The sequence below is a fragment of the Heterocephalus glaber genome, unplaced genomic scaffold (assembly GCF_053883595.1).
Source record: "Heterocephalus glaber isolate CG9 unplaced genomic scaffold, H.glaber_assembly_v1.0 deba00001429, whole genome shotgun sequence".
NCBI lineage: Eukaryota > Metazoa > Chordata > Mammalia > Rodentia > Bathyergidae > Heterocephalus > Heterocephalus glaber.
The window spans coordinates 29,972,357-29,987,627 of record NW_028258294.1 but is presented as its reverse complement, the minus strand read 5'-3'; the positions used below and the strand labels follow the sequence as shown (position 1 = coordinate 29,987,627).

Sequence of the window (15,271 nt, the reverse complement as noted above, 5' to 3'; positions counted from 1 at the left end):
TCAGTGATTGCTGGCATGGAATGGATTCTCCCTTGGAATGCTCAGAAGATCGGGCTTCTTGATTCCAGACTTCTAGACTCCAGAATTGTCAGAGAATAAATTTCCATTGTTGTAAGCCACCCAGCTGGGTGCTTTGTCATGGCAGCCTTGTGAAATGACTGAAGGTGACTTGCCCAGTAACACAATGTGTGTGTGTCTGCCTAAGAATGTACTGGAATACACTGTGTGGCACTTAATTTTGTGTCATCATGCTGTAGGATTAGATATATGGTTTCTGGAGTCAGATTGCCTGGGTTCAAGACCAGGCTCCACTAGTCACCATGTAACTTCCAATAAGTTGCTTAACTTCTTGGCACTTCAATCCATCTACTTGTAAAACTGAAGATACTTTGAGAACCCATCTCATGGGTGTAAACATCTACCAACTCTGAGACTAATGCCTAGCATACAGTGTTCAGTCTTGCAATTATTGTTATCATGTTTCCCTGGGCAATTTTTGAGGTCCACAATAGATATTAGGAGCCATTTTTATTCATCTTTGTATTTTAAGTGTTTACCACTGAAACAGGTACACAGATGTTCATTGAATTGTATTGGAGTCTGTTAATAATGCTACCTTTAGTTCCAATGGAATAGCAGTGTGGAGTTACCCCATAGGGGTCTATCCTACTGAGGCCAGTCTTTTTGAAGGCTGCCTGTCATAAATCATGCCTGAAGCCATAACCTCTGTTTTTGCTGGGAAGAAGTATTACCAGCTCAGTGAGACACTGATCTCTGCAAAACTACCCCTACCTACAGCCCGTCATTTCTAATGGTCTAAAGGAGCTGGTGCCTTTAAATTCCACAGAAAAGAAGAAAAAGCACTTTAGTTTCAGTCCGTGTTCTCCATTAGACACCCTTCAGGTGTTAGCAGTATTATGCCACAATTTCATTATCCATTAAAGCCAGGTAATAATAAGTACACAAAGGTATTTGGAGCCTATTGATGTTAATGAAAGAGATCAATCTAATTCAGAATGTGTGTGTGGAGAGCTCCTTGGAGATGGAATAGGCCCCAAGGTTAGTCTATAATTGCCTCCTTGATGGTAGACCCCACCAGTACTTAATTTTGCATGACCATCTTTATGACATAGTTGGAATTTTGACGCCCAGGCTCACGCTTCATACAGAAGCACATTTTCCTCCTCTCCCAAGCCCCTCCCAACATTCCCAGTTCAGAAAGAATGGGAAAGTTACTGCCATTTAAATAAGATCTTTGTGCTGGGGTGAGAGTTTCCTGGATCTTGACCATGTGTTGGAATGGCTTAGCAGAAACTCCATGATTCATGCATTGATTGAGTGACCTGGGAAGGATTCCTAAGGCCCTAATCTCAATCTCTCCCCGTCTTTCTCTCTCTCTCTTTCTCTCTGCCTTTCTCTCTCTTTCTCTCTCCCTCCCTCTCTCTCTCTGTTGGTGCCCAAAAGAATCTTGTATCAAATTTATAAACTGCATTCAATGGAAATCTCAACAAAATTAAATATAGAAAGGAACCTTACCATGGAAAAAAAGAGGGTAAGGGAAGCACCTTTTCATTTATCTAGGAGTGCTTTGTGGGTACTCCCCTTCCTGCTTGAATGAATGAACACTTTGTGCCACATGAGGTTTCTGTGGTTGGGCTGGCTTAGTTCCCATAGCTGTCCACTCTTTTCCATCCAATAAAAGTTTCTAAATTTTATCCCTATCTTCTCCCACTTCTACCCTCACTTAAAAAAAAAAAAAAAAATCACAGGGCCAGGAGTTTAGCTCAGTGGTTCTGCCAACTGCCCGCAAGCACAAGGTCCTCAGTTTGATGCCCAGTACCAAAAAAAAAAGAAAAAAAAATCACTGCCATACAGATCAAATGCTCACCCTGCTGTTTCTGGGAAGTGGTACTTTCAATAATGTATTGGAAGAAACCTGCCCTCCTATGGCTCCTGGATCAGGCCTAGCTCCACACAGACAACCTTGTGGGAAGAAGTGCCTTGTTCTGGGCCCCCTGTGGAATGTAGCCCGACTCCAAAGCATCAGTGGTACCCTCTGATAAACAATATGTGTCCCAGAGCCAGCAGCTATGATTGCACCTTAGCTGGAACTCACAGGGCATTCACAGCATTTGATTTACTATAAACAGCAGCAGTGTACACCTGACCTAAGATGATGATGTATTTAGACAAGATCATCAGCTCCCCTGCCTGCTCTACCTGTCTCCAGCCTCTTGCTGGGCAGCCTGGACTGGGACACAGTAGGTGATTAGTTTGGGAGAGAGATAGCCTTTTGCTGTCAGGATCCTGGAAGGCCCACTGTTGGCATGGACATGGGCTCTGGGTTTCACATTACTGGCTAAGGGCCGCTGAAAGACACCAGCATGTCTCAGATGCTAAAATTCAGAGTTGGATATCTGCAACTGAGTAAAACCGATGAGCCCAGGCAGGGTGCACATGGAGGCTGGGAGGCTGAGAGAGATGAAGAATTGTAATAGTGACAGAATCTACTTTAAGTCTTTTCAAAGCTGCAGAATCACGCCTAAGTCTGTCTAATGTGATCTGTGCCTCTACAGAGGATACTTTCACTACCCTTCTGAAGGACCAGGGTAGAAACCAGCCCCGCTAATAACCTCAGGATAAAGGTACACAGAAGTCTCCAAGAGCAAGGAATCAAATGGGTGCCTCCATGCAAACACTGTAAAGGAGAGGAACAGGGCAGTGAAGGGAACCAAGGAACTGGAGCGTGGATCCTCGATCTGGAGAAGACTCCCCTCTGTTAAGCAATTTATCAGCTGTGTTCATCATATTCCAAATGGAGGGAGTACACAGAAAACCTTCAGCTGCTGTTGAGAAGAAAAATTAATATTTAAATGAAGGGTGACACTTAACTACAAATGGCTGCTCTGTGGAGAGCGCTTGAGAGTGTGCGCACATGGAGATGCACACACTTGCTCTCCTGTTTACCTGCCCCATCTCTTGCCTCTATTTGTCTCCTCCGTGCAGTGTAGGTAATGGTGTGTGTAGCATTCTCAGGAGTACTTGGTGGGTGACTATATTCCACCTCACACGTGCTACTCCCTCACATTTCCCTTTAATGCTCTCCATTATTTGGGCTGCATTAATAATGTTCGCAGGCTGATATCTTTAAAATTAATGAGGTGTTCACTTTTAGCTAAGAAACTCATTGAAATTTTTTAAAAAGCTTCTTTCCCCCCCTCCTTTTCTTTTACTGAAAAAAAAAAAAAAGTGGACAAGCAGGCCACAGCACAAGCTTTATAAAAACCAAACAAAATTCTACACAAGAACTCAAACCCTGTCCCACTCCTAGGAAGGTGGGAGTTGCTAGCCAGTGGTATAGTCAGGTTCCAACCCCAGGTGTGTCCAAGAGACCCCAACTTAACAAGAGCTTTGCTGGAAAGCTGCATGCAACTCCATTTAACTAATACCTGTGACCTCAACAATACTTTATTCCACCACTGCCCTTAGTGCATGCATTGTAACCATAATGCCTTAGTCTAGACCAGTGGTGGTGAACCTATGACAAGCTTGCTGCAGCAGGCTCACAAAACCCTCTCTGCCCAAACGTAGCCAAGTCACACAGCGTTGCACAGCACCCGAGTGTCAGATAACAGCGCGCATAAGGGCCATGCGCACGCTCAGAAGGGAGAAGCTGCACCAGGCACCACTAACATAAGACCTGAGTGCTCCGTGTGTTGCTCTCAAACTAATGAAGTGTGAGCCAAGGTTTGACAAATTATCAGCACACACACAACAGCAAAGATCACATTAATTGTGCAAAAGTACGCCAAATACAAATGTTTACCTTTTAACAAAAAGCTGTTTGCATCATTGAAAGCTCTGCCATTGTGCTTTTATTTTTAAGACAAAGATGTTAATGTATGAGTTGTTTTTTCTAACCTAAAACCTCAGGTTTAATTGCAGTGTCGTCACGTTGTGCTAAATAAAGGGGTTTTAGGTTGCAATTTGGGCACTCCGTCTTTAAAAGGTTTGCCATCACTGGTCTAGTCTAAATGCCCCTTCTTATTTCAAAGGTGTGTTTCTAGGAGAATTCATATTGTGTGCAACCTGACTTGCCAATTTTCCAATTGGATCCATTATGTGGCATGAAGGACCTCCCCACTCCACTCCACTACCACTAGACAGCTTTGCATAGAAAAGCAGAGTGCCCTGCTGAATACAAATGCTAATTCTGCCTGACCATGAGCCTTCTGCTGACCACATGTCAGGATCGTTTGCCGGGAAAAACAGCAAAGAGAGAACAGCCGCCTCTGGAGTGCAAATCAGCAGACTTCAGTGTCTGACACCCACCCACCATTTCCCAAGCCCCAAGCAGACAAATTTCCCTGGGAACAATGCACCTGAGTCCGTTCCCAGGGGTACACAGGAGAAGTGTGGGTTTTGGCACATACTTTTTAGCAGTTGTTCTCCCTGAGCCAGAAGCCACCAGTGGTTTCTATGGGTCCTGCAGGTAACTATTAGCTCATCCCTTCAGATATTCAAGTTTATAATATGATCATTTTATGGTGTATCTGCATCTGAAATTAATTTGTAATTACACAATTAAAAACAGGACAACAACACTGATCAGATAGACTTCCCAATTTGTTAGTGATGGTGAGTTTGTTTGTTTTTCTCAGTAGAATTAGAAGTGGTAATGTTAATATGTACTGAAAGGTTTGATGATTCCTGCTTGTAGAGAATTGCTCAGGGCTCTGGTGTCTGAATGCAAGTCTCTTTACTTTTCCTTGTGGACTGTCTACAACAGGACCCCAAGATCTCTCATTGAACTTCTGATCTCTGTAGATATCCGGAGCCATGTGAACCAACTGTTCTTGTGTGATAATGTGATATGCACTGGAGCAGAGATTCCTTAACCCAACAGAGAAGGGCAAGAACTGCAGAGAAATGGGCAAGAGGGGAAGAAGAAGGACCTACATTAAACTGAATCTGTGCAAAATCTCCAGCACTTCTCTGCAGGATGTTGTATGTTGAGGACACAGAAAGCAGTTCCCATTCACTGTCATTCAAAAATGCTTTTTTGTCATGCTTAATGTCTTCTCTGTTCCTCAGAAAGCCCAGGTCTATATCTTCCACTGGAAACAACAGACACAATTAACTTACCAGGAGAAAAAGAGATGCCAACATCAACCCACTTTTCCATCTCCCAGTTCAAATCCCTCCTTTTTCTCTTGCCCCTATATGCACTGCCTTATTGATCTAATTTGAATTAGGCAGTAGAGGTGTAGAATAAACTCTTCAGAGTCATTAAAATGAAGAAAACTATGAATTTAGGATTTGGAGTCCACTCTATAGAATAGTGGCACTTGTCTGTGACTCTATACTATTCTCAATGACAGTAGCATCCTAATACTGTAATCACAAATTAAGAGCAGCAGCGGGCTATCACATTATACCTGGTCTGAATTATAGCAGGAGCCAAATAACTGCAAGAAGAGATACATATTTTTAAAAGTAAATATGAAATTATAATATAACTTAATAATAATATAATTCAATTATAAGAGAATATATATACCAACCCAGCACAGGTGATTTCCCAAGTAGTATACTGTATGTCTCAGTTTACCTGTGTGCAGAATGCTATTGAAGGTTAGGCTGCAATTCTGGATATCAAACGGAAAAGCATATGTCTGTAAGCTGCAGGCAGACACCACCTGGATAGGCTTAAAGTTCTTAATGGTCCCAGAGGAGTTCACATAAACATAGGGAAGGTCAGGAGATCTTTCAGTGTCCACACTATATGAAACACAAGAGGACCTGTTGTTACAAAGAGGGTTTTAGTTATTTCAAAACATACGGAACTGATTTTGAGATGGTAGTGACCAGGAGATCTAGGACTAGCCCAGCACTGCAAAGAGAACTGCATTTTCCATGAGATGATTACCCTGGCAAAGACAAGGTAAAATGGCATTCTCATAGTTTAATTTATTTGCTACTGCTACACTGTGGACATACAGAGTGACCTCAAGCTCAATAATCAAATGTGTATCTTCAATGATGTCAACTCTTATTATTTCTCACCCAAATATTCCCAACAATATGCTTCTCTTCAACTTGAGAAACAAAAAAAAAAGCAACAATGACTGAAAGTAAGAATCAACTAGTCTAAGCGGTCTAAAGCCCCACAGAAGCCCCACTTATACCCAGCACACTTACAACTCATTAATGATGATATCAGGGGTCCAGATGGCACTGAGAGGTAGAGAGATCTCTCTAATCTCATCAAACATGCTGGAGTTCCAGGATAAAAACTCATCATACCAAACCTGTTAGGAGTAGCCAAAAAGAAATTTATCAAAATGGGATGAGGTCAATCTCACTAAAGGACTGAGAAGAGGTTTGAATTAATGATCCAGTATATCAGCCCCTGGGTGCTGTCTGTTAGGGGAGAGAACTTCCCATCCCATTCCTTCAGGTGGTAGCCCCAGTAGAGTATATGGCCATACATTCTGCATGGATTCTAACAGACTAGATCTGCTGCAGATCTAAGAAAATATAAATGGAAAGATATAATCTGTTCCTTAGAATCATCATATTTTGAAGCAGATCCAGATCAGAAATCCAGCATGCATAGAAGTAAACATAATCATTTACCTCATGGTACCAAACACTTGTCTTTAATTTTTGATTCTGTACATCCTGCAATGCAAAAAGAATATTCATACCAAATCTTAGAGTGTCAAGGAATGAAAGGCAAATTCAACAGTATGACAGTTCTGAAGAAGAAAATAAAATCTAACTAAATAATACTCATTTAAACACATTGGCTACACTCTTCAATACCTGGGTATTCTCAGTTCGTATTTATTATGCACACCTGTCGCTTGAGCTTTCCTGTATTATCTATGACAAAATGGCACTTTGGCTACACTTGACATCTTGAATGATTTGCTAATCTTTTCCACTCTAATTAGTTACACTGCTATTAATCAAACTAAAAAATGATATGTAGTCTTAGCCAATTTTGAGCTAAAAAGACGAGACCACACTTTTATTTGTAATCAAGATATTATTCATAATCTTTCAAAAAAGTGTTATTTCAGCTGATATTGGCTGGCATTCCCCTGAAGTTTAAATTTCTCTGCTTACAAAACAAACTGAATAAACTTAATGTAAGTGAGGTATATTTCAGAGGATTTAATAAGTGTTATTTCCCATATCTGCAATGATGCAGTGATTTTTTAAAAATCCCCAGAAACAGCAATCAACCAACAAACAAAAAACATCTTTACTATTTTTTATATCTAATCTAGTAAAGAACATTCTCAAACTATAATATATATTTGAAAATGGACCATAAGCTGAAATGTAAGAGCAAAACTCTTCTTAGCTTTGAATTGGGCAATATTTTCTTAGGTATGGCAACAAAAGAAAAATAAATGAAATTTCATGAAAATAAAATACTTGAGTACATTAAAGAACACTATCAGGAAATAAAATAATTCACAGACTGGAAGAAAATATTTGTATATCATATATCTGATAAAGCGTTTGGATACTGAATACATAAAGAAGCTGATTGTGGTGGCCCATGTCTGTAATCCCAGCACTTGGGAGGCTGAGGCAGGAGGATTGCCAACAGTTCAAGGCCAGCCTGGGCTACATAGTGAGCTCAGGGATAGCCTAAATTACAGAGTAAGACTCTGTCTAAAAACAAAAACAAAAACCAGAATATATAAAGAATTCCTATCACTCAACAACAACAAAACAAACAATACTATTTAAAAGTGAGCAAGGAAATTGAGTGGACATATCTTCAAAGTAAATACACAAATTTCCATGAGAAGATGCTTAATATTACTGTTATGAGTCAAATTGTTGATCCTCTCCCCTAAAATTTTTTTTGGGGGGTAACGGGGATCGAACTCGGACCTTGCACTTGCGCGACAGGTGCCGAACCTACTGAGCTAAATCCGCGTCCTTCCTCTAAAATTTTTTTGTATGTTGACTGACACTCAATGTGCATAGATTTGGATTTTAGAAAGTACAATAATTAAGGTTAAGTGTGCCTAGAATGTCAGGGTACTAATCTTATAGGATTGGTGATCTTACAAGAAGAGAAAGAGACAAGACAAACACAAACTGAGGAAAGTTATTCTACCAGACTTAAACTAATGCTTAAGGGAGTCCTATACTAGAAACGAAAGGACGATAATTACCATCATGAAAATATAAAATTCAACAGTAGAATAGTAGAACAGATACATGAAAGGGAAAGAGAATCCAACCCTATCAATACAGAAAACCACCAAACCTCAAAGATGAACAAGAGAGGAAGAAAGGAGTCAGTTGTGGTTGCTCACATCTGTAATCCCAGCATTTGCGAAGTTGAGGCAGGAGGATTGCCATCAGTTCAAAGCTAGCTTGGGCAACATAGTAAGTTCACGACCAGCCTAACTCTACACAGAGAGATCCTGTCTCACACCTCCTGCCACCTCTCCCCCCAAAAGAGAGGAAGGAAGGAAAACGGACATATGAAACAAGAACTAAAAATAAACCAAGTATGGTTGTGCATGCTTGTAATCCCAGCACTCTGAAAGGCTGAGGCAGGAGGATCCCAATTTTGAGCCCCTCTTGGAAAACTTAGCAAGATCCCTCAAAATAAAAAATAAAAGAGAGCTGTAGCTGTAGCTCAGTATGAAGGCTCTCAGTTCAATCCTCATAATGCAAATAAATAAATAAATAATAAGAGCATATTTTTATTTATCAGTAACAACCTTGAATGTAAATAGATTAAATTCCCTCTATTTAAAAACATATATTAAGTGAATGGATTTTTTAAAAAAAAACTAAGCTAGTACTACAAAAATCTCATCTGTATAGACACACATAGACTAAAAATGAGATGGGAAAAGATATACCATGTAAATAGAAACAAAAAGTGAGCAAGAATAGCTATATTTATATCAGGTAAAATACTTAAATCAAAAAGAGACAAAGAAGGTCATCATATAATGATAAAAGGATCAATTCAACAAGAAAAAATAACAGCTGTAAGTATACAGAGTCCACCAAAAAATTCATACATACTTCAGTAAAAGAAAAACAGTATAATGTTTTTTTCAACACATGGAGTTACTCTCATATGGGGGACCCTATAGGAGGTCCTATATTACAGAAAGCTTACTACACTCCCGGCCCTTAGAGAAGGAATTGAAAATGCATGTTCAGCAATCTCAATGACCAAAGTTACCCAAGCAGCAGTTTACCATACTACTAAATGTCTGAAAGCTAATGGCCCCCATTTTGAGCACCTTTTGTAATTATAGAGGCCAATTAATCTCATGATGTCTCAATAAATTTAGTGTTAAAAAGTATTTATACAAGTTTTCTTTTCCTGAAGTGTGTATACATTATTTTGGCAGACTCTGTATGTGCACCAAACATTGGAACACTGAATCACACCCAGAAAACATCAGATATAAAATGATAGATGAATACAGTAACAGTTGGAAACCTTAACACTTCACTTTCCTTAATGAATCACCCAGATCACTAGAAAAAAAAATCAACACAGAAATATTGGTGTTAAATTGTCCTATAGATCAAAGGGACATAGCAAACATTTACAAAACATTTCATGTAACAGCTCCAGTCTTCACATTCATCCCATCAGCGCATGGAATGCTGGGAAAATTGGATATCTATATGTAAAAAACTGAAACTAGATCCCTATCTCTCACCCTGTACAAAACCAATTCAACATGGAACAAATTTCCAATGAGAAATGTAATTGTGTTATATACCTCCAATGTACCAATAAAATAATTTAATAAAGTGCAAAAACCCTCCACAAAAACAAAATGGAACAAAGACCTGAGTATAAAATCTAAAACTTTAAAACTGCTAAAAGATGAAATATTTGAAGTCATAAACACAGGCAAAGATTTGCTGAAAAGGACTTCAATAGCAAAGGAAATAATAGTAATAATCAACAAATGAGATGACATCAAATTAAAAAACTTTCTGCATAGCAAGGAAAACAATCAACAGAGTAAAGAAGACAGCCTACAGAATGGGAGAAAAATCTTTGCCAGCTACTCTTTCAACAGAAGACTACTGTCTAGAATATATGAGATGTGATAAGATCTCATATATTTATTATGTGAATATTTATTACAGCAAGAGACACATAGCCATTAATTCCCCTCACAATACGTCCTTCATTTCAAGCACATTTCTCCCATTGTCCTTACTACATTCTGAAGCAGTTCTGGAAGTTCTCTTTCATGAATAGCTTTAGTTCTGTTGTTGTGGCTGCTCAATGTCCTGAATTGATTCAAAACACTTACCTGGGGCTGGGGATGTAGCTCAGTGGTGCTACACCTGCCTGGAAATCACAAGGTCCTGTGTCCAATCCCCGGTAAAAACAATAAAAATAAAATCAAATAAAAAGCAATCAAATCAAATCAAACAAAATCAAATAAAAAAAACAATCAAAACATTTAAGGACACAAGTGTAAATACTGGTTTCTCTAGTGTGAGAAACTGAAAGTGTAAATAAAGGCTAAAAGGTATAATAGATAATGTGAAATAGGAAGAAAAGGGGCAAAGGGGAAGGGGAAATGGGAGGAATTGAAGAAAGGAAAGAAGGGAATGGAATTAATATGAGAAAATGAAAAAATGGAAACAAAGCCTGTAAATAGGGAAGGACGGAGGGGTTGAAGGGAGGGTAGGAGAAGGGGGGAAGAAAACACTTACCTTTCATGGTCATTCTGACTTGGGAGAAGAGCCAGAAATTGTGTGATGCCAGATCTGGTGAACAAGGTGGATGAGGAAACACCATAATGTTTTTATGAGTCTTCCTTATAGTTGTATGGCACCCAGTAGTAGTATCCACTGTCTTTTTCATGCCTCATGAAGACACAAAAGAGGACTTCCAGAACTGCTTCAGAAAGTGGTAAAAAATTGGGATAAGTGTGTTTGAAGAAAGTGGGAGCATTGTGAGGGAGATTATTTGCAATGTATCTTTTACTATATTAAAAAATTTAAAAGATAAACATTCACCATGTATTTTGATCACCCCTTGTATAAACAGTTCAAAAAGTTTAACATGAGCTGGGCATGGTGCTGCATGCCTGTGAACTCAGCATTCGGGAGGCTGAGGCAGGAGGATCACTGCAAGTTTGAGGCCAGTTTGAGTTACATAGTGAGTTCAGGACCAGCCTGAAATACATAGTGAGACTCTGTCTCAGAAACCCAAAACCAGGGCCATAAATTTAGCTCAGTGGTGCTGCTGCCTGCCTCACAAGAGCAAGGTCCCGAGTTTGATCCCTGGTACAAAACCAAACATAAAACCAAACACAAAAACCAACAAAAAAACCTTGACACCAATAAAACAACACTCAATAATGGACAGATGAGTTGCACAAGAACTTCTCAAAAGTACAATCAAGCACAGGGATGCATGCCTATAATCCTAGCACTCTGGGAGGCTGAGGCAGGAGGATCATAAGTTCAAACCCAGCCTGGGCAACTTACAGGGACTCTATCTCAAAAACAAAAAGGTCTGGGGATGTATCTCAGTGTGAAGGCTCTGAATTCAATCCTCAAAACCAGAAAACAAAGCAAAAGAAATATAAATGGCCAATAAGTATATTAAAAATGCCCACTGTCTTCAGCCATCAAGGAATTCAAACCAAAACTACATGGAGATTCCATCTTACCCCAGTCAGAATGGCTATCAAGAATGCAGAAAACACTAAAAGCTGGTGAGGGTACAAGGGAAAAGGAACTCTTCTATGCTGCTTGGAGGAATGAAAATTAGTACAGCTGTTATGAAAATCACTATGGAGGTTCTGCAAAAAACTAAAAATAGAGCTACTATATGACCTAGCTACAGCACTCTTTGGTATATAACTAAAGGAATTAAAGTCAACATATGTCCATATCCATGTTTATTGTGACATAATTCACAATAGCCAAGATACAGAACCAGCTTAGATGCCCATCAACAAATGAATGAATAATGAAAATGAATAAAAAATAGAATATTACTCAGCTGAAAGAATAAAATTATGTCTTTTGCAAAAAAATGTATGGAGTCCCAGCATGGAAGAGGCTTCCAGGCAGATGTGCCACAGCTCCCAGACCAGAGGAGGCTTCTGCGTAGGCATGCCATGGCTCCCAGCACAGAGGAGGCTTCCAGGTAGCCATTCAGCAGCTCCCAGCCTAGAGGAGGCTTCCAGGTAGCTATGCAGCAGCTCCCAGCCCAAAGGAGGCTTCCAGGTAGATGTGCCACAGCTCCCAGCACAGAGGAGGCTTCTAGGTCAGCATCCCACAGCTCCCCAGAACAGAGGAGGCTTCAAGATCAGAGTGCCACAGCTCCCAGCACAGAGGAGGCTTCTGGGTAGGCGTGCCACAGCTAAGAGCGCAGAGGAGGTGAGCCACTTGGGCACTAGCAGCACAACCCTCCCCTGCTGAGTTGAAATGAGAAGACATGTAAACAAGCCTCAGAACCAGACTTCCAGATCACCTACAGCAACCCCAAATGGAAATGAGATGGAACACTCTGATACTCAACCACCTGGACTCCCTGAATTAGCAATGAAAGAGGATCTGGAAAAAATGAAATCAGAAATAATTTCTCATATAACAGCAGAAATTGTGCCCATAGTGCAAGACATGATTAATACATTTAGAGAGGACACAGATTAAAAACATAGAGGAGCTGAGGAACATGATGGAATCCCAATATAGGAAACAAATGGAATCCATAAAACAGATGCAAACAGATTTCTAGGAGATTAAAAACTTCATTAAAAGTTTATGCAGCAGAATGAGCCAATGTGAAGACAGAATTTCAGATACAGAAGATAAGATTGCAATTAGTGACCAGGAAAAGAAAAATTGCTTTAAAATTGTAAGGTACCATGAGAAATCAATCCAGCAGCTGCTAGACAATGCAAAGAAGAATAACAGAAGACTGTTCAGAGTCAATGAAGAAACAGGAGAGAGTGCAGATGACATAAAAAACTGTTTACAGAAGTGATAAGACCTTGACATACAGATAAGTGAGACATATGGGATTCCAACTAGCCTTGATCAAAAAAATCTACACATAGGCATGTAATTGTTAAGATTCCAGAAACACAACAGAAGAACAAAGTTCTACAAGCAGTTACAGAAAAGAAACAAATCACATACAAAGGAAAGCCCATCAGAATCACAGCAGACTTCTCAATGCAAACCATCAAGGCAAGAAGAGCTTGGAGTGATGTATTTCAAGCCCTAAAGGAAAACAGCCTCCAACCCAGATTGATGTACCCTGCAAAACTATCTTTCAAAATTGATGGAGAAATAAAATACTTTCATGACAAAGAGCACCTTAGGAACTTCATGAATACCAAACCAGCACTCCAAAAAATTTTAGACAATATTCTAGGAAAAGACAATGAGGATCACAACCCCAGGAAGCCCAGCAAAATGAATCCGGGGGGCACAACAAGAAATTAAAAGCAAAGTGGGAGAATCAAACAAAAAGAAAAAGTCATGACAATGATAACTCAATATGTATCAGTTATAACCATCAATGTTAATGGTCTCAATTCACCAATCAAAAGAAATATACTGGCAAAATGGGTAAAGAAGCAAGGTACAACAATATTCTGCATACAAGAAACACATGTAATTAAAAAAGAAACTCAGGGCTGGGGATTTAGCTCAGTGGTTTCGTTGCCTGCTATGCAGGCGCAAAGACCCGAGTTTGATCCCTGGTACCAAAAAATACCCCCCAAAACTCAAAGATCATCCTTCTGGGGCAGGGATTTAGCTCAGTGGTTCCACCGCCTGCCTCGCAAGTGCAAGGTCCTGAGTTCAATCCCCGGTACCAAAAAAAGAAAGAAAGAAAAAAGAAACTCATAGACTGAAATTTAAAGGGAGGAAAACAATATTCCAAGAAACAGGAACCTGAAAAAAAGCAGGAGTAGCTAGTCTCTTTGTAGACCAAGTGGATTTCAAACCCACACTGATTAAGACAGACAAAGAAGGATACTACATCCTTGTAAAGGGAACAAACCAAGGGGAAGAGATGACAATAATAAATATCAACGCACCAAACACAAGTGCACCCAACTATATAAAACAAATACTAACTGACAAGAAAAGTCAGATATGCACTAATACAATAGTAGTGGGGGACCTCAATACCCCACTGTCACAAATAGATAGATCAACTAGACAAAAAACAAGCAATGAAATACTAGAACTCAATCAAACTCTTGAACAAATGAACTTAACAGATGTTTACAGAGTCTTCCACCCCACAAAATCAGAATACACATTCTTCTCAGCTGCACATGGGTCGTTCTCCAAAATAGACCACATACTCACTCATAGAACATATTTAGGTAAGTGAAAAAGAATTGAAGTTATCCCCTGTATATTATCAGATCATACTGCGATGAAGTTGGAGATCCATAGCAAAAGAAACTTCAAAAACTTCATAAACACATGGAAATTGAACAACACACTTCTGAATAAACAATAGATCACAGAGGAAATTAAACAAGAAATCAGACAGTTCCTTCAACTAAATGACAATGACAATACAACATATTGGAATCTATGGGACAAAATGAAAGCAGTCTTATGAGCGAAATTCATAGAGGTGAATACTCATATTAGGAAAACAGAACGAGCCCAATTAAACAACCCGAGGCTGAATCTCAGGCTTCTAGAAAAACAAGGGCAGGACAAACCCAAAGCTCATACAAGGGAGGAAATTGTAAAGATCAGACCAGAAATCAATTCAATAGAGACTAAGACAATGATACAAAAAATTAGTGAAGGCAAGAGTTGGTTCTTCTAAAGAATAAACAAAATTGACAAACCCTTAGCCAACCTTATCAGAAAAAGGAAAGAAAAGGCACAAATCCATGCAATTAGGAATGAAAAGGGTGAAATCACAACAGACCCAGCAGAAATCCAGAGGATCATCAATACCTACTTCAAGAACCTATACAGCAATAACATGGAAAACACAGAAGAAATGGACAGATTCCTAGACATGTATGAATTACCAAAGTTGAAGACCTAAAATTTTTTCCAAACAACTGAATATCAATCAATGAAATTGAAAACATAATTAAAAACCTACCAACCAAGAAAAGCCCGGGTCCTAATGGCTTCACTGCTGAATTTTACAAGACATTTAGAGGAACTACTGCACTACTGTTTAAACTCTTCAATGAAATTGAAAGGGAAGCAATATTCCCAAATTCATTCC

General features: G+C 39.4%; 1 protein-coding gene across 1 annotated transcript in view; it reads right to left on the bottom strand.

The window, feature by feature from the left end:
- Positions 1-15,271, bottom strand: part of Htr3b (5-hydroxytryptamine receptor 3B) — a 43,487-nt gene that overhangs the window by 9,047 nt on the left and 19,169 nt on the right. Inside the window, exons 3-6 of the mRNA XM_087212037.1 lie at positions 6,640-6,684; positions 6,202-6,311; positions 5,612-5,781; positions 4,960-5,117 (exon numbers count right to left, since the gene is read on the bottom strand). Coding sequence (XP_087068163.1) covers positions 4,960-5,117; positions 5,612-5,781; positions 6,202-6,311; positions 6,640-6,684 — 483 coding nt within the window. The remainder of the gene's footprint in view (positions 1-4,959; positions 5,118-5,611; positions 5,782-6,201; positions 6,312-6,639; positions 6,685-15,271) is intronic.